General features: G+C 32.8%; 1 protein-coding gene across 1 annotated transcript; it reads left to right on the top strand.

The window, feature by feature from the left end:
* The first annotated feature begins 11,019 nt into the window (after nucleotides 1-11,019).
* On the top strand, nucleotides 11,020-19,821 carry LOC138336017 (uncharacterized). Its single transcript, XM_069285278.1, has 6 exons — nucleotides 11,020-11,102; nucleotides 13,027-13,175; nucleotides 13,894-14,120; nucleotides 14,591-14,726; nucleotides 15,175-15,498; nucleotides 16,975-19,821. The coding sequence occupies exons 2-6, from the start codon at nucleotides 13,049-13,051 to the stop codon at nucleotides 17,064-17,066; spliced, it is 906 nt and encodes a 301-aa protein (XP_069141379.1). The 5' UTR covers nucleotides 11,020-11,102; nucleotides 13,027-13,048; the 3' UTR covers nucleotides 17,067-19,821.
* The last annotated feature ends 1,544 nt before the right edge of the window (nucleotides 19,822-21,365 follow it).

Genomic DNA, 21,365 nt, shown 5'->3' with positions numbered 1-21,365 from the left:
CTACATTTTTCACATTAAACAAAAAAATGCTATCAAATATACAGTACCTGAGAACTTGGTATATTGCTGCGGTCAACATCTCGGATCTTGAATTTTAACAAGTTCCACAAAGAAGGTTTCTGCCATGTTTCCCAGGGATTTTCAAACTTTCCATTTTTGAATTCAAAATTTTTCAAGTTTTTATTTTTAACACTCAGACACATAAGATATGTGTAACATGAGGAGGCATACAAATATAATTGACAGAATGGACAGATAAATTTGGTAATTTTTGTGTATGATAACACCAGCCACACACATACATACAATGTATACGTTCAACCATATTATCCTCATACATTTACGTGTGTAGATGTATAACCTGCCACACACACACACATTCATACGATCAAAAACCTAATATTCTCACACATGTACATGAGCATGTAGTTATACAATTTAGTCACGCGCTCGCACACGCACCTTGTAAATCCACATTATATGTATAAATGTGTACATATAAATAACTTAATATTTCAATCAGAACAAACAGATAAACAACCGCACAGGAATTAATTACAAAAGAGGGGACATTTTGGTTAGGAAAATAGATAAACCTGTCAGAACTTGTTGGTTGCATATTGATAAAAAAAACCTTTAAACTTATCAATATTTGGGTTTGTATAATAATAGCGAGGTATATATTTATTTCTTAGAGTCGATAAAGTAATATTGTTGCATATAAACAAATAATGAAATTCATCACCAATGCTTTCGGCGCATAAATTACATAAACGATTCACTTTTGGGATATTATACCATCTACCCGTTTCTATAGGAAATTTAATATTCGAAGTACGCAGTTTTGTTATTTGTATTCTGGCATGTTCTGACAAATTTAATAAATATTTTTCCATACAAAATTCTGTTTTAAATTTCAGAATATAATTGTCCACGAAATGAGTTAGCACAGTCGGAAAACCATCTTTGTATAAACTGATCAATCAGACGTTGTTTCAAAACATCTTTGTAGAAATTATCGTTAAAAAATACTTTGTAAACATTAAATCCATTTAAAAGAAAAATTAGCATCATTTTGCAAATGTATGGCCAATTGTAATAAAATGCTACTTAGTTTGTTATCATTACTTAGCAATCTATTCCAAAAACCTACTAATCTTGTAATTTAATCTTCTTTTTTACTTTAAACATATTTTATTGTAAAACACAAAAGGATCAGGCACAAGTTATTCCAACTTAAACAGCCGTCTCCTAACATTATAACACAATTAACATATTATACATGATGACTTAGATATCTTATACAGATTAAACAAATCAAATAATATTACTTTAAATAAATTTAATAATAATTGTGTAGTAAAAGCTGTTGTATGTTTAAAGCTTATATGTATGTTCAGAATCTTCCACTGGACCTAATAAACGATTGCACATGTTCAAAAATTTTACAATTTACCTCCAAAGCCAAATTTTCATCACCAAAAAGCAGCAAATTAAGGTGTATTTCCAGATTTTGCTCATTAATTTCGCTAATTAACTTTGTACGGGCATCTAAATAATTAGGACATTCTAAGAAATAGTGATAAGCATTTTCACAATGATTTCCACAGTTTGTACAACGAGAATTTTCGACTATATTTGAACGAAAAAGATCGTCATTTAGATTGCTACATTTGTGCCTCAATCTGGTGTGAACAATATTTAATTTTCTGTCACCATAGCTAAAATAAATTGGTCGATGAGAGACTATTTGTTGGGAAAGTGCAATCTTAAAAGAAGAAATGGGTAATGACTTAATATCATTATCTAAATTATTCCAGTTTCTTAAAGTAGAAGGTAAGAAAGACTTGAGAGTGGAGGAGAGTCGATAGTTTGGAATACAAAAGTCGTTATTGTTTCTTAGAGCATATTGATTATTTTCACCAACTGTGGGAGGTAATAGATTCGAAAGAAAGTTAGGAGTATCATGAGTTTTCATCTTATGTAATAATTTAAGTTTTCTTCTAGCTCTCCTATCACTTAGTACTTCCAAACCTGATTCACTATAAAGAGATTCGTTTTTTGCAAATGATGGCAAACCCGTGATTATTCTTGCTGCTTCTCTTTGTGCCCTTTCTAACTTATCTGAATCAATTGAAAAGCAACCATCCCAAACTTCACAACCATATTCTAAAATCGGTAGTATAAATGACTTATAAATCTGTAAAAGGGTATCACGCTTTAGCATATATTTAAGTTTACGCAATACATTTATTTTCTTCATAACAGATTTGTAGATTTCATTGACATGATCAGACCAATTGGCATTTGAATTAAAAGTTACCCCAAGGTGTCTATGAAATTGACTAAAATCTAGAAAGTTACCATCAAAAATCAAATCTAAATCTGCATCAATGTCATTCAAGTTTGAAATGAAGAGCACTTCAGTCTTATTGGGATTAAAAGATACTAGCCATCTTTTTGCCCACCTATTTATCTTTTCTAAATCGCTGTTAAGTGCATGTTCAATGTCTCTACATGATGATGAGGATTTTAATAGAGCTGTATCGTCCGCAAAAAGACGAGTAGAAGATTCAAGTTCATCAGCAATATCGTTTATGAAGATAACAAAAAGAAGTGGACCAAGTATTGAGCCTTGGGGGACTCCAGCCATAATCCTACCAATTTCGGAAAATGAATTATTAATAAATACTTTTTGTTGTCGATGACTAAGATAATTTTCTAACCATAACAAGAAATTTCCTGAAATACCATATGATTGTAATTTTATAAGTAGACCTTTGTGCCATACCCGGTCAAAAGCTTTTGAGATATCACAAAAAACCATACAAGTATGTTTTTTTTCTTCCAGATTTATACAAATGTTATGAAAAATTTCTATCAATTGGTAAACTGTTGAATGTCCCTGCATAAAGCCCGATTGGAACTGGAAAAATAACGAATTTTCAAGGAAATAATTATAAATATGCTTATAAACTACCCTTTCAAATACTTTTCCAACAGTCGAAAGAAGAGATATAGGTCTATAGTTAGAAATGGAGTGTTTATCTCCCTTTTTAAAAAGTGGCATTACTTTAGCAAGTTTCCACATATCTGGGAAAACACAAGACGATAGGGATAGATTAAAGAGAATTTCTAAAGGTTTGCAAACAGTGTCAGCAGTGTATTTAAGCATATGATGACTGATTCCATCATCACCTGATGCTTTACCAAGTTTTAGATTTTTTAAAACATCACAAACCTCATTAGCATCTATAATCAAAGAATTAAAATTACCATTAGTTTTTGTTTCTAAGAGTGGAGGTTCGGCATTATTATCATTTATATGGGTAATACTACAGAAATAATTATTTAGTAAATCTGCTTTATCTTTATCATCAGCAGATAACTGACCAGTGTTTGGATCTATAAGAGTGGGGATAGACTCAGTAGTTCCTGAACTACCTAGAAGTTTCTTTACCAATTTCCAATAATTTCCGGGGTCTCCTTTATAATCGTGATCAATTACTTCACCTACATTATCGTAGAATGTCATTTTTGCATATTTTTTCATATTATTTACCTTATTTCGCTGAGTTTTGAAATTTGCTATATCTCTAGGACTCTTAGACGTTATTGCTAATTTCCTTAACCTGTCTCTTAATCTCATGTTTTTTCTTAACTCAGAGTTCATCCACGGTTTATCATAAGGCCTGACAGTTACTTCTTTATTGGGTATACATGTATTTGCAAATTCAAGAAAAACTTTTGTAAAATTATCACAAGCAAAATGTACTGAATTACAGTTTTCAAAGAGAGCGTTCCAATCATAATCCCTAATCAAGTTATTGAATAGTTGAAAATTGCCTTTATTGTATAACCACACTTTTCTTTTGAATACGGGTTTTGTTTTAAACGGAATTGAGACATAAGCAATACAGGCTTCATGATCAGTATACAATTTGTCCGATTCAATAACAGACGAATCTATGCAGTGTAAGGAATCTGATAACAAAATAGGGTCTAACAAACTTGATCTAGTTTCACCTATTCGTGTAGGTTCACTAATAACATTTTTCATATCATGGGTGTTTATGATATCCACAAATACATGATTTTGAGGAACACTAAGCATATCTACATTAAGATCTCCCAATAAAATAACATTACTTGAAATATTCTTGGCATTATCTAAGGATAATCTCAGGACATCCCAAAATTGAATATTGTTATGATAATTAGAAAGATATGCTGTGCCAATTATAATTTGCTTATTGCTAGGAAGGAAAACTTGCAACCATAAGACTTCAATATTGTGTACTTCAAAATCAGTGAGTCTATTTACTTTCAAAATACTACTAACATAAACAAGAACACCACCTCCAGCATGATTTCTATCAAGTCTAAAAGGAGAATGATAACCAGTAATCAGTAAATCATTAGTAGAGAGACTAGCATCTAGGTGTGTTTCAGTAAGACATATTATGTCATATTCATCTGCAAGGGTTTCTATATATTCTAGCTTGTTTCGGAAACTTCTGATGTTAACATGGAAAATTGATAGCTCACCTGAATCGGGACCAGGGTTTGACTCAATATCCATATGTTGTAACAAAAGCAGCATTAAAATAAATTTAAAATCAATGTTGTGAAGATTTGATATCAAAAACATATTAATATAATTTAAACAAATGAAAAAATCAAACTTGAGTGTACTTTTGATATGCGAAAAACATTTATAATAGGAAAAGAAAATGAACATATATTTCAAAAAACATTTACCGTAGGCTTTGGAGTAAAATGTACCAATTGCCACTCGGTGAGACATATAATCATTACCCATTATCAAAAATAAAAACTTGTACAACTGATACATACGAGTGGCAGATCGGAGTGAACAAAATGAAACGTGTAAAAGTCCAGTAGAAGATCATGAGCATGGCGTATAAAGGAAACGAACAATCAAAACATGGTAAAGGGGTGAAAGGAAGAAATAAAAATAAAATACATACAAGATATTTATGCATATATAGAGTGTTTGCAATTGTAAGGTCAGTAAAGAGGCTTTATGATAGAACATCATTTAAACACTTGAAATTGATAATTTTCTCTATTTTAAGTATAAATATAATTTGATTATTGACTTAGATAAATCAACAAGATGATTTTGGATAAATAATAATAATAACAAAAAAACAAAAAAAAAAAAAAAACACATCTTAGAAAATACGGCTAACATTACTCAAGGTTAACTCCAGTATCAATAGTCCCAAAATAGTATCAAAATTATAAAACGTGAAAAAAAGACGTGCGTTATTGAAAAGATATTCGGAGAGGGGGGACCAAAAACACGAACCAACAGTATATATATTACTTATATACAAGTATTATTGAATGTGCAATGTTGACAAGATGTCAAAAAAAATATAACAATGAGATATATATACAACATGAACAAACTACTATACAAACTAAACGTACAAGTTGTAACACAGAGGTATTTGGAATATTTAACCGCCAACGATAATGGTAATTAAATAATTATGAAAAACTTTTAAAATGTGTGTACTAGCAATGACTGAAAGGACCTGTTCAATACTGTCAGTTATTACTCATGGTGAAACGATCCAAGAGACGACAACTCTAGTTGCATGATAGATTACAGAAAAGTAACACTCAGGAAGAGTTATCGTTCTTGCTGATGGAGTCAACTAAAAAAAAAAAAAAAAAAAAAAAAAAATGCAAGGAACGACATATTTAGCTGCATGAGAGAATTCATAAATAAATCAGTAAATAAATAGGGTTAAGCTGAATCTAAATGTCCGATCCTATTGCATCTAATATTTTTTAACATAATGTCCTTGGTGTTTTACAAACAAATTACGAGGCAATTCTATAAATATAAAATATACATAATAATATTAATCTTTTTTTTTAACCTGGTATTCAACACATTAAATAAGTCAGCTATAATTTTTGTAATTGTTGATGAAGATTGAAACAATAATGTAAATAAAGAATTATATGCAACTCCAACGGTTGATCTTACTTTCACATAATGTTTGTGTTTTTTATCACTTGCTGTATACAAAGTGTACATGTATTCAGATTGAGATTTTCATTTTTCTTAACATTATGAACCTTTGAAAGGTGATTCAAAAGTGGTTTAAGAAGGTAAATTAATATTTATTAGACATTAACACGCTTATTATAGTGCTGCAAATGATCGAAAGCAGTTTTTTTGAGAATCAAAGTATTTCACAGTAATGATAAAAAAAACCAATCATTGTGTTATAAAGACTACATATTTACACTGAGTTTCCAAATGAATATACATTTATATATTCATGCTTATCATTTATATAATATATACATGTATATACACGCATGGAGAAGTTTAACCATAATTGTTTTCGTTACATAGAGAGAAAAAACAACAACACATATCAAAATTTTCAGGAGGTTTCAATAGCCAGATTGTCTTAACGACGCAGATTGGGCTGGAAATCCGGAACGAGAGCTATGATGTCACTGATGCAATGAATCTGCGTTTTCCTATCGCCTTGTTGTTTCTGCGCAAAAATTCTGCCGTCACGAGTCCAGAACGATGATATTCTTTTCTCATGACGGAGTTTGTTTAGTTCACTTATTATAGCCTGTCTCCGTTTGGTGAGAGCCTCGATAATCATAGTGCCGTGACCGTTTTGTTTCAAGAGTGATTTTGCTTCAAAAACATTTTGTCGATCAAAGTACCGGACGAAGCGTGCTATTATCGTTGTTTTCCCATTCCTGACTGGTCCAAGGACATGACAACGGGAAATCTGAGATTCTGTAATCTTCACCTTTAACTTTCGGTTACAAAGATCTAAGACCGCTTTTAATGAACTGAACGATTCTTCATCAGGTACAGGTACATTGATAAACTTTAGGCATGTACGTCTACTATACTGTTCGTGTTCGTCTAAAACATCATCATGCTGTTTTTGGGCCAACTCTAGCTGTTTGATCTTAACTTGGAGGGCAGAAATTTCGTCATCCTTGGTTTTCAAGATTTTCTGAAAATGTTCGTCTTGGGTTTTCATTTTCTTTTTAATGTCAGTCTCAACAGAACCAGACAACACTTGTTTGAGATCTTCTTTATTTTCGAGAATCTTATTCATTTTGTCCTCAGCAAGCTTTGAAACGGAATCTTTGCAGACAGAATCCATAGCCTTAGATACTGCTTCAGCAACTGGAGCTGCGAGGATCTTCACTAGGCGTTTTATAAACTCTGAGTCCTCGAGTGATTGTAACATTTGGTCACGAAAACATACAGGGTCAAGCGAAACGAACATGGAGGATTCACATGTCTGGTCAGCTTGAACGGGCGACTCGTATTTCAATAAACGTTTTGGATCTGTCTGGGAGGAATTGTCAGGGGAGATTTCATCTAAACATCGTTTTTGTCCATTTTCAACCACAGGGACCGTGTGTAAATAAGCCTGTACCCTGGTAATGTAAGGAGTGACATTGTCCACCGCACGTGAGGACTCACTCACCTGTGATTCGCTTCGTTGACCTTGAACATGTATATCACCTGAATCGGCCATCGTTATCGCTAATTACGTGAAAGCCAAGCTTCTAAATTTCACAATTTTTCACGGTAGTGTTTACTTTCGTTATATCAACAGGATATCCAAAGTTCAGTGTTTAAATGTCAATTTGAATATGATTAATAAGAGGATAACCTCGCACCGATCTTACCACCGCCTGTCCGCTAAGCCATCACATGACCTCTGTACAATAGGATAGGCTCTACTAAAGAAAAAAAAGATTTTTAGTTGTATATCTATCGGAAGAGAAAGATTCCTGATTTTTTTATATACAGAAAATATTGACTTTTGTGCCTGATCGATTAGTCTACGTCTCGCGTTGACAAAGTTGCCATTGTAATTAAAAGTAATTCCTAAATAAGTAAATAAATTATCTACATTTTCTTAAGTTTCGTTTTGCATTATAAATACATGATTCTGTTTACTTTTTTTCTTACAAAATACCATAACTTTTGTTTTATTTACATTAATTTTTAAGCTTCCAAGTTTCACAATAAAGCTGAAATACATTTAAAGCACTTTGAAGACCTTCTGGACTTTCTGAGAATAACACAGTATCATCGCGTATAAAAGAACAAAGATTTCAACAAAGATGTGAAATTCGTTTTTTAAAAAGCTTATCTCCTACAGTTTCAAGTGGATTACTACCTAAAGAGGCAAAATAACTTTCTATGTCATTAAGGAACACGGAAAAGAGAAAGGGAGAGATAGAGGTTTTCTCCTTGCCTGACTCCAATTAAGCACGGGAAGAAATCAGACGTTCTGGAATTGAATTGAACACATGATTTAATATTATTATACATGTTAAAAATAACGTTGAAACATTTACCATTTACATTACTGTTATGTAATTTTTGCCAAAGGCCTGCTCTCCATACGGTATCAAATGCCTTTTTGAAGTCTATGAAGGTACAGTATAGTTTTTTTTCCACTTGAAAGATATATAGATATGAGAATATGCAAAACGAAAACGTTATCTACAGTTGAATGACCTTTCCTAAAGCCTGCTTGGTTTCGAGATATTAAGTTAATTTGTTTTTTCATATTCATTAAGGCGATTATTTATTATTGAAGTGAATAATTTGCCAAGACAGCTTATCAATGTGATAGCTCTATAATTATCTGGGTCTTCCGGACTACCTTTATTTTTGTATATAGGTTTGATGATACCGACACTCCAACTATCCGGAATAATCCCCGTGTCTAAAATTATATTGAACAATTTACCACAAACAGGGAGCATCTCCGGAGGAGAATTTTTCAAATATTCGTTCAAAATACGATCTAGGCCGGACGCTTTGTTATTTTTTAGTGATCGAATAGCTTTCTGTAGATGGGTTTTGTTAGTTCCATAGTTAATCATGTGTTGGAATGATGACTTTGATTGTCACAGATTTTCTTTGATGATCCATTTACAATATGCACATTGTATGTAGTCAATTATCATGTATATTATTAACCTCTATCAACTGTTACCCGAGGCAAAGGCAGGAACCAGTTACCATAAACAGTGATTTAAAATGTGCCAATGTAGGTGAATAATTTATTATATTGTTACTGATGATAGAAGCATTGAACTGTGCTCGAAGGTCTGGGTTCAAACTCCAGTCTGCCACTGCATGTGCATGCTTCTGCTCCTACATTTGATGTATGTATCTTTCACCATAGGTGCTTGAAGTTGAATCTAAAATAAAAATTGTATGTATATATATGTAATCATATCATAAAAAATGTCAAAATACTGTGTAAAAAAGAAGTCATTTCAGTGCTTGAATACTGACTCTAAAATATGTATAATCATAGTACAAAAAGAGTGCTATATAAAACTATTCTTTTTTTATTGGTAAATACCAGATATAATATATAAATATTTAATTTCAATCCATGTACAATACAAAAATGTATGTACACGTATATCTGTAGTAGGACTGAACCTATGTCCGCCTCGTATACCATTACTGATTATGGGGCCGCGGTGGCCGAGTGGTTAAGATGTACCGACATATTACCACATGCCCTCCACCTCTGGATCGCGAGTTCGAATCCCATGTGGGGCAGTTGCCAGGTACTGACCGCGGGTCGGTAGATTTTCTCCGGGTACTCCGGCTTTCCTCCACCAACTAACCTGGCACGTTCTTAAAATTTAATGACCCTGGCTCTTAATGGGACGTTAAGCTAATCAAAACGTATACCAATGTTCTGTTTGAGGTTCCGTATTGACAAAGAAACAACACATCTAATACAGTTGAAGATTTTATTAACAAATATGACAAGGTTCACATGTACAGTACTTACACACGGCAGGTGAGCCTGCAACCTAGTAGCCTAGTGATCTGATCATTTGGAATGTTTAGGGCCATAAGCTCCTTGCTATAATATGAGCTGGATGCGGTCTTTTATATCCACAAAGTTCATGGTTTAGAAGTAGTTAAGCCGCCTCTGCTACTTTTGGGTGGTCACACTCATTCCTTATGATCAGTTGAAAATGTCAAGGAAAAAACGATTCAATGGTCACATTTTGATTAATATTCTTCAACTGTAAAAATCTGTTTCCCACAAGATTAGATACAAATGACCAAACTCACCAAACATTCCTCAGCAGTGTGATTGAAACACCTGATATGCTCAGAAATGGCTACAATTCTAACAATACCGTGATGCAAGTGAACCATTTACCTGGAAATGACATTGACAGTAAAATTGACCTGAAAATGATATGAAGAAAACTTGACCTGAAATTCAGGTCAATATTTCGTCAAGATTCCTTTCTGGTCAAATTGATCTGAAAGAAGCAGAAAATTCAATTTCAGGTTAAAAATCTAACCTGAAATTGACCAGAATGTCATATGAATGTGACCAGAATTTCACCTGAAAATGACCAGAATATAATTTGAGGTCAATTTCGGGTTAAAAAGACTAATATGAAATTGACCAGAATTTCTCATGAATTTGACCAGAAACTGACAAGAATTTGATCTCAGCGAATTTAATGTGAAATTCAGGTCAATTTCATTTGAAATTCAAGATAGTTTTTTAACCTGAAATTGACTTTTCTGCTTCTTTCAGGTCAGAATTTTAACCAGAAATTCTGGTCAATTTCAGGTCAATTTCAGGTTAGCAAATATTGGCTGTGTATGTTAAAATGTGATATACTGATTTGATCTCTTGTTACACACGTATTTTTTTCAGAATGTAAAAGAAATGTGAGAAATCTTAATCAAACCTATGATTTTCAAAAAAAAAAATAAAATGTCGTTTGTAAACGCCCTTTTTCCTTCGTAAACTAGTGGTGATCTGTTTAAGAATAATTATAACATTTTGAAATTATATATTCATCATTTATATTAGCAGAAACATACACTGCATTGTATGTTTTAATTATGTTTCTGATATTGGTCGACCGTTACCTATAAATAATATATTATGGTGAGAGTTATCTCCCTTTTTGGTTTCACTTCCTGGTAAACAAAACACAAGGTGCACATATACACTGGTGGTTTAAATCAACATCAAGGAGTTTATAATATTGGGGTAGGTCATCGAAACCCATTGATATTTGTTTCTGCATATATATTACATATAGTGTACTCTAATCCCATTAGATGTAACGTACGTTATGTACGACATTGAGAAACTGCTGTACCTGTGTACTGTCTGACTGTAACTGACTAACTGTTAGTAACAATTATTCAAATTTTGGATCAGCGATTAAAGGGTCACACAGGCTAATCTTTTACATCCACCAAATGTTAGAGGTTCTACATAGCACGAAAACAATTGAGACACTTGATATATCAAATCGGAACATTACTGTACGGACCGCTGTTCTAACCTGTAAAACTAATGAACAACGAGTAGGTGAAAAAATGATTTTAAGGCAAGACAATACATTTTCCCGACAAATGTAGCATGAGGGTTTCGCATACAAGAAGTTTTCAAAGCGGACACGCGCGAGATTTGGATTGTGCTTTTCATGCCATATACAGTAAAACCGACTTCTAATTTCCATCTAGGGGTTTTTTTTCGATATATTACAAATGTTTTCATGTTCTCAATTAGAATGAATTTCCCCTTTAAATCATATTTATATAGTCACCATTAAACTAGTCTATTGTTGTAGAGACAATAACATTATGTCATATTTTTGCTTCGTGGTGGGGGGGTATGTAACAGAATTAGCCTCACTGAATAGTCCCTTTAATGATGCATGTAAAAGTTAAATGTTACTGTATATTTGATAGATTGAAAGAAATATTGTAAAAAACTCTCCTTACATGTCTGACAGTAGCTGGTATATATATATGTACAGATATATAGTGTACTGTAAATGTTGACCCAATGATGAGTATACATGGTAATATAGAGAATACATGGTCAGTGTGTTAAAATATCAGCTGTATTTTGGCGAGGGTAAAGAAAGACATTTTCTTTCTGTCCAGTGCCAAAATACAGCTGATATTTGAAGACACTGACCATGTATTCTTTTTATACTGTAACATTACATTACAAAAATTGCGTAGAAATTACAACTTTTCCAGCTCACCTGCACGAAGGGCAAAGTGAGCTTTTTCATTCAAGCCAAATAGGTGAAAACGTGATTTTCATTCAAGGTCACAGGGGTATCAAGTTTTTAATATGAATGCCTGATTTTCAAAGGTACGGTGAAATATCTTGATACGACTTCTGCTTAATAACCAAGAGGCCAAAGGACCTGATGTTGGGCATGTGTCATCCAGGGATGAAGGGCTACCATTTTTTTTTTCAAATGAATGACCTTGACCTTCATTCAAGGTCACAAGGATCAAATTGGCTAAAGTCTTTTAACAACTACATGCATTTTTAATAATCAAGAAGCCTAGGGACCTGATATTGGGCTTGTGACATGCTGGGATGAAGAGCTACCAAGTTTATTCAAATTGATGGCCTTGACCTTCATTCAAGGTCACAGGTGTCAAATAGGCTATAATCTTGGAACAACTTCATAATATAAACCGGGAGGTGTAGAGACCTGACATTGGGCCTCTGATGCTTGTTAAGTGTGAATCACAATTACCAGATAGTAGATTATAGTAGGTGAGCAATTCGGGCCAATTGGGCCCTTGTTATATTTAGCATTGTTACATTCATTAACATATGTGTATTACAATGTTCAACAAACATGTCCGACTTTCAAACAATGGATCAACCAATAGGAGGTTGATGATATCGGTGCACGTGATAAAATACAGCTGTTTTCCGTCAGTGCCAAATACAGCAAAAATACATGTGGTAGGTGTATTACGACAATGCATGCAAGTGCTGGTTGCAGATAAAAGTATATTTGCTGTACATGTATATAAGCTTACCCTTGTTCCCTTTAAAACTAGAAATTTAGATAAAAAAGATGTGAAAAGAAATTTTGTGCATTTGTTATATAGCCGCCCTACTAATTAAACAATGTATTTGTATATTTCAGGAATACTTAAATATAAACTGTTATGGTCACTATGTGGACACCCATGCCATCATGGAGTTGGCCCAGCTGTCTTGGATCAAAACTCTGGAGCTCCATATTGCTACTCCTTATTATCGCAATAGCAAGAGTTGTAGATGGCTATAGTACACGTAAGTCACGAGCACATCTGACAGTGAACATCATTGATTTGACCATCATAAATCTAATAAATTCTATTCATTTTCTTCATTCACAAATTCAAATACAATGAAAACAACATTATAACTCTGATGATTTATAGATATCACATTATACCATATTTCAGTTCAAGCTTTCTTCACATTACACAAACCGGCCACAGCACAGGTTTCCATTCCTAATATACCAGTATTACATGTATACATGTCCATTCGGGTATATATATTAGAAATGCGAACCTATGGCCACAGTAGAGTGACATTTGCAGGCAATTCACAGCATTAGATATCAGCTATATGGTACATGTACATAGGTATTTAATCAAACTTGATTACAGATGTAAACTCTACTTTTGATAAACTCTTAGACTTAATTACTAAGTGATTCAATTAAATTTCAACAAATTTTATTTCAAAAAATTATTTGAAAAAGTATTGAACAACAGGCATAGCCTATATGAGTTTTCTCCCTACTAATTAATTACTAAAATTAAGTTATTGTCTCATTTAAAGTTGTTTATTTATTATTGACACTGCAAAGTCCATTTTCTGTTAAAGAAAATGTTATATGCATTAACTAGGTATTTTGTATGGTGTATGCACATTCACATTAATCATCAACACAATTCATAAATAATGAACAGCTTTACTAACAAAGAGCTATTTTCTTTTTCTTTATTATGCGTTGTAGATTCCTTCACTGTGAAGGGGAATAACTGTGGCACTTACATCAGTTTTGATACTAAGATCATGAATATTTATTGGAGGGGAGCTGCCCTGGAGGACGATTGTTCTCTTTACTTTGGTTTACAAAACAAGCCTAACAACAGTATGTGTATGAGGGCCGAGGTTTGGGATATCACAGACGAACACTTCACCCTCACAGTGGAATCAGCTGTTACGTCGGGCAGGAAGAAGGTATGGAAAGATTGATATACATGTATATCTTTATTTTTTATATTTAAATTTAATGGAAATAACATTTGTGCAGGTTTCTATTGGTGATGGAATGACATCAAAGGATGATATCCCGTGGTAATGTCACTTCAGCGGGAAAATTACAAAGAGTTGCGTGCTGTCACCACTGAAGTACTATAGTCCCATAAAACACTATCAGGTATCACATTAATTAGAATTGTTCCATTTTAAAAAGATAAAAGCCATTTCATACATTTTGTTTGCAAGTTAACAATACTTTTTGGTACATGAATATGTACATAATGGTTTTCTCAAATGCTTTAGCCTAGTATGTATATGCCAACGAACTATAATAATCTTAATTCTTATCCATTGCAGAATGTAGTTGAATGTCCATATCAAGGGTTTCTCTCTAATGGATGACAATAACATTAACATGCAATACTGAGTATGTACTCTTTTCTTTACAGTTTGGATTCCTTGAGACTAAGGAAAATGTCACATTTTGTGCTGAAATGTATGATAGCCTGATCTTAAGATTTTTTACCTACTTCAAGTCGAGGTCAAACATACATTTACAGATAATACAGACATCAAATTTACCAGGTATATTCCCCTTATATTTGGTAGAACCCCTTGAATAGGATTAATTTTCAGATCCCAGTTGGGACCATGATTGTATGTTTTGTCAGTCTGTCCTTCATGCCTTATCCCAGTATCTTGTCTGTTTTCTGTAAAGTTATCAAAACATCATCGTGTACCAAAGTCATTATTTTCATAACAAGCAAAACATGTGTAAAGTAAATTGATATTTAAGTACCTCATTGTTTATTTGACCAATTTTAAATCAGTGATATATTTCTAACTACATACATAGTATTGTAAACAGATAGATAAGGGGAGATAATACTGAGATAGGCAAGGGGAGATAATGATTGTTGATGTCGCACTGATGATTTTACACATGTAATACTTAAATAGACAAAGGGAGATAATCAATGTTGATGTCACACTTGATGTGATTACTTTTACATGTATAATACATGTTTTACAGATCACAACCATTCTGTATCAATGAGGACAAATGTGTACAAAGTTGTGGGAGGAATTGGTGTTGTTGTCATGGTAATTATACTGGTATCAGTCGTCCAAAAAAGGAGACTGAGGGCGAGACAATTCAGAAGTGGTTACGTTATCAGTAGAAGAGATGATCCCGATGAGGCAATGGTGGCACTGTACAGTCCGGCTTCATCAAACAATCCGTGTACTGTCACATCCACAAGTAACCGTACTGCTTATACTGGCCCTGCGGAACATTCCTTCCCTACATCTGATCAATCACAACTGATGAAGCCTCCAGAGTATTCTGAAAACCCAGGTATATAGAAATATTCCACTGGCTTTGTTTTTTTAGCAGATAGATGTCAGGTCTATGTCAAGGTTCAGTTGCTTTCTAGGTTAGAGAAACTAGAACTAATTCTTTATAAAAAAATCCATTGTCATTTACCCTTAGATAGGCAAACAATATTTATCATTTGGACAACGGGCAATAGTGCCAAAGATTATTTTTCAGGATGTTATTAGTTTAAACACCTTTATTCTAAAGTAACTTAAGAAACTCAAAACTTCTCAATGTTGATAATAGTGTAAAGTAAGTAACTTTTGTTACTAAAGAAACATATGAATTCTTCTGCTGTTTTTATAGATGAAAATAACCATTCTGTATTTATCAGCAGTGAAGCAACTTTAAACACGACCATGACCACTATAACTATTAGCTGCAATATTGTAGCTCAAAAGACTTTTTGACAGAAAATGGGGTCGTCTTTAGAGCTACAATTGGTGCCTATTACTGCTAATAGAGCAAAGTAATGATTATGCAAACCATTATAAAACGTTTGTTTGCATTTTTATCGTACTTGTTTGATATCGCTTACCTACTAGGCAATAAAACTGAACCACATAAAACATCATATTCTCATCGAGGCATTATTTTATTACATAATACATATGAAGGTCTTTCTTAAGGGAATTTATACGGCAAGTCCACAAATTGTGAATTTGACGTCTTGTGAGCGGTACGGTAGCTATTAAGAATGGTAGTTATGTTTGTTTTGGACAAAAATAATATGTAAATGCATGTATACGCATAAAATAATTGGAAACCTACAAAAAAGTATAGAAAACTATGCCCGAGTGATTTTCGGAGGCAGTGCTCCACTACGACACATGGGACCAATTCGTACCCGGCCGAAAGGTATAGTAGGCCGGTTACGTATATTCATTCTATAACTTTATATGCACAATCTCTCGTATATGATAGTATTTATCCTTACAGCTAAAAGTCTATGCTCTTGAGAGAGATCTGTTGACTACATATATATGTATATATACCGTATTTGACCCAATAAGCGCCCAGGGCGCTTAAAAGATTAAAGCAACTCAGGGGTCGATTAATAGAAACAATTTTGGACTTGCCTTTCATAAAATTATTCTTAAAAGTAAGCCATAAATCAATTTGCAAAAGAAATTGGTAAGAAAATTTTCATATATTCAGTCTATGTACATTTAATTCAAAGTCAGTGAATTTGAAGCCTAAAAAGGGGATGGGCGCTTATAGGGATTGGGCCACTTATTGGGTCAATTAGGTATATATATTGTAACATAAAACAGTGGAATGATATCGATTTTACTTGATGTTCAAAACCTTTCACTTAAGATGGTAGTTTCAATTTACAATGTAAGGGAGACAAATCAATGTTTTCACTATTTAAAGTTAACTGATTTGTTTAAAGCATATCTTTCAGTTAAGATGATCTTTTGACTTATATATACCCACCATTATTTATTTCAGCCAATGTGAACAGCTTGCCACAGTACCCAGACATAGCCCCACCACGCTATGAGGATGTGGCCGGCGGGAGGTCGGGAAACACCATCTCTTGAAGATGCAAGTCCGTCAATTCAACGTAATGGATTTCTTGTAATTACAGTATGACTTAGCACTGAACACTGGTACAATGAATTCTGTTTTCAAATGATTTGTGGAACACCATTGTGGAATTTAAAGTACAAAATTTATACTGATCCTATGCTTAAAAATTAAACAGAGGTCAGTAAACTTAAGATGCAAGATATCAAACAGTTTTATGGCCTCCAACATAGTTTGAAAGATTTTAGTGATAAAACTATGGCTGCAGGTGGTACTAATGGTACAGTGCAGACAGAATTTAATTTTGGCCTCAACAAAAGTTGTGCACAAATGTCATCTTTTGAGAATGATCATGTATTGTACATATAATGTGTATTTATATATCAGAAGATTCTTTTTTATAAATCCTATAATGCATTACTAAGTTTCATCTTAATGTTGATTTGATTGATGCATCAATATAACACACATGTTTATGAGCCATTTTCAATCATTTCAATATCTAAACTTTTTAAAAGAAACACCGACAATTAGCACACAAATGAGACAAATAATTTTACTTAGAGATGGGAGTTTTTATGGTGTTTATCACTTGGTATTTGAAGCCTATAGCAGTAAACATTGTTGTTAATTTATATCCTGTGATAAAGTTTCAGGCAAGGAAATACAGATCTCCGATTATATTTGTGGGGTATTTAATGTAAGTTTTAATTTCTATGGTGCTGAATATAAATTATGCGATTGATTTAAACCAAGTGAATTACAGATGCAGAATATAAATACTTTTAGTAACCTGTCACAGCATTAGTTTTGAGTATAGATAGTAGATTCTTACTTTTTGATGTAGTACTATTTAACCTGATGTACATGTACAGTGTTTGTGGGCCTACAAGTGGAAATAACTGGCTGCAAAATAGCACTGAAGAATAACTACATCCTTTTTATGTGGCAGAAATGTAATACCATTTATGGACCTTTATTGTTACAGCAATATAAGTATTTAATTGATGGAATCAGTTTATAGAAAGTAATTAATATATTTTAAACAAAATTGTACAATATTTTAATGAATTAAGCATTCAAATTGTGATTCAATAAGAATGTATGCAATCATTGTATATAAACATGTAAGTGTGTAATTTAAGTATTTATTTGTGTATCATGTTTACTGTGAAACTTTTGTGGAGATTTTATCCATGCTTTGATTTTATTCAATTTTTGGTTGATTTAACGAGTTGTGAATGATTTGTTTTAAGATTTCCTGTGGAACTAGATAGTAATGTCCTTAATATGTGCCTTTATATTATTGCACCTCATGAACATGTATTGTACAATTCTTTTTGCTCAAAGACCCATTTAATATTTTACTGATTCCAACAAATTGGTGTACCACAGTCCCCCCAATGTTGATTTTTAACTTAACTTATCAGAATATGTAAAAGCCTATTTCGAACAGTATTTTTTTAGTTCATTGTAACATATTTGTACATGTTAATATAAAACTTTGCATTGACATTGATCCTCAGAAATGCATGTTATACACAGGTATTAGTTCTAATAAGTTACCAACGTAAATATTCCCTGGACTATAGAACAGATTTATGGGTATGATTTCATTGCTTCAAATTATGATATTGCATTGCTCTTTGAAAAAAAGAAACAAGTTTGATAAGTTATACAGAAATAACTGTGTTGTAGTTTCCTTGACAGTAAGATAAGGTATATACAAGAGAGGTGTGAGCGAGAGTGAGTGCGTGGATATTTGTGTGCGTGTTATTAAACACAGGGGTCTGGTACATTTCCTAACATGAAATAAGTACAAGTTTGATTGGGTTTGAAATATGTGTCTACATCATGGAACACAGGGTCTTGGCACAATTTCTTACCTGTGATAATTCTAGCACAGGATTGGAATTTTGTGATAAACAATTTGGTAAATTCTGATATTTAATTTTTCTATGATATGATGTATGTAAATAATTTACAAACAGATTTTTACAATCAAATATTGATCTCTATTTAAATTTAAATGATATAAATAGCATCTATAACATGACAATATTCTAGTCCCAGACCTGCCTGTTCAGAACCCTATATATATTAGAGTTAGTTCCCTTTATTTTTCTGTTTGATTTGAAGAGAAGTAGAATAGGGTGTCACTCATGATCATCTACTAAGTAACACTTTATAAAAACAATGGTTGTGTTGTCAGTTTAAGCTCTGTATTGTTTGTAAAAAAGACTTATGTGCCTTCTGGAAATGTAATAATTGTCTTCCAATATTTTCTGTGGCTTGTACTCCAAAACTTGTGTCGATCACTGTGTATTTTGGAATTCAAATTGATATTCTATATATTATAATATTCATTTGTAATTATATATGTCATCAGTGTTCAAATATCAATTAGAAAAACATTGAATTAATACATTGCGGGAAAGCAAAGATTTTAATCTTGGTTTCAAAAGCTATCTATGAAATAAGAAGGTAAAGAACTTTGGACATATCCATTACATTGTAGTACAATTTATTCTCATTATTCGTTTTAGACAAATATTATTAATTTTGTGCTTATTTTGGCTAACTTACCACTATGCAACTTGCCTATTGATAACCATAGATGAATTTATTTCGCATTAACATTTTATAAATTGACCACGACGAGATGAGTTTTCCTTTGTGCAGTTCGCTGATTATTTGGATTGTTATATCTACACCTGTTACATCCATGTAGTGTTAATAAAGTTTATTTGAAATAAATTATCGTTACTTAGAATATTGACTTTCTTATATTCCATGCCTCTCGATGTTATCTTGGGATGATACATGTAAACAACCAGTAGTTTCAAACTTTTAAAGTAGGATGCTTCAAGTTAGAGAGAGGAAAGCAGCTAGCGGTAACTGCAGTTTGCCTTTCTTGATTTGTTTTATTATCTATAAATAATGTATTATACAAAGTCTATAATAATTGGTCTATTATACAAAGTCTATAATAATTGGTGTTTTAGTACACTAGCTACTGTTACCAAGATATTGAGAATTGCAAGTTATAATTGATATCTTTCAAATAGAAACTAAAAAAAGAATATCGCAGTACTGCAAAACGTCTTTCAACAGTTTAAGTACACGTGTTTACGCCTACAGTGCAGTGAAGGTTCGTTTTTACCATTTCTCAGAAAGAACTCTGAATCTTTCTCAAATTGACATTCAACCTCAACTCTGCTACTCATGGCCATGTTGAATTTTCAATTGAAATTCCTTGTTACGTTTTGATACTTTATGTCTAATATTTTAAAGAATGAGGGAAAAAAGACAGAGAAAAGATCATTCTTTTCTTTAGGTGGTATTATTCGATAGTTGGCGCAAAGTTCCCTGTTATCTCCGGTTTCGTATGCGGTAAAAACGTTTTGATGCACTTTATCAACAAATCATTGTATCATTCTCTCGCTCGCTCATTTTATAAAAAAGTGATTATTTTTAGATGAAAATGAAGTCAAAATAAATGAAACACACACTCTTCCCCGTACTTGTGAGCAATCTAGAAACCTAGTAAGAACTTTCAAACCGTCTTAGTCGCTAAACCTAGCTAGATATGTTAAGTTTTAATTTGTCAAACTGAAAGAGGCATGTTTAGATATCCGTCTATATATATCTAGCACATGGATATTGAAAGGGTTTGATAGAAGTTAAAATTTCTATACTACCCAACGAAGAATCGGCACTAAATTGGAGATCTACATTTCTAAAGATCTTTGTCCAGATCGAGTCTCTAGTTTCAACCAACGGGAGATATTCTAGTATTGAAATCGTATCAAAACCTTAGGATTTGGTGGCCACTCCAGCCTAAGCCAGAAACACGTTGCATGCAACAACCATATACATGTAAGTTTGTAGTTTTAAAATAATTTTAGCTAGCGTTGACAGTTGAAGGGCTAAAAACTGCTAAAATAATTCCATACAGCTGAGTAGTCTGTCTATATAATACTGATTATTATTTGGCATTTTTTTTTTTATTTTTTGCTTAATATATGATATATACATCAGACAAAATTAAAAATAAAAGCCTAATAATATAGACAAACTTATAATAGTGGACTAATTTGTAAGTTGATACCAGCTCAGAAGGTGTTCTGCTCATAAGGTGGACTTCAAAGACAATAAAATTGTCCGAGCACCGACCTTCGCATTCGCCTTTGTTCATCATTGGTGGTCCCCACCCCCACCCATCGTCACAGTTGCCACACCCTGACCTCCCCACACTGTTCGGATTGAAAACTATGTGTTATCATAGATTGCTATTTCATCCTGGACGTTTC

Source organism: Argopecten irradians, chromosome 12 (genome assembly GCF_041381155.1).
Source record: "Argopecten irradians isolate NY chromosome 12, Ai_NY, whole genome shotgun sequence".
NCBI classification, from domain to species: Eukaryota; Metazoa; Mollusca; class Bivalvia; order Pectinida; family Pectinidae; genus Argopecten; species Argopecten irradians.
This window is presented reverse-complemented; position numbering and strand designations above follow the sequence as displayed.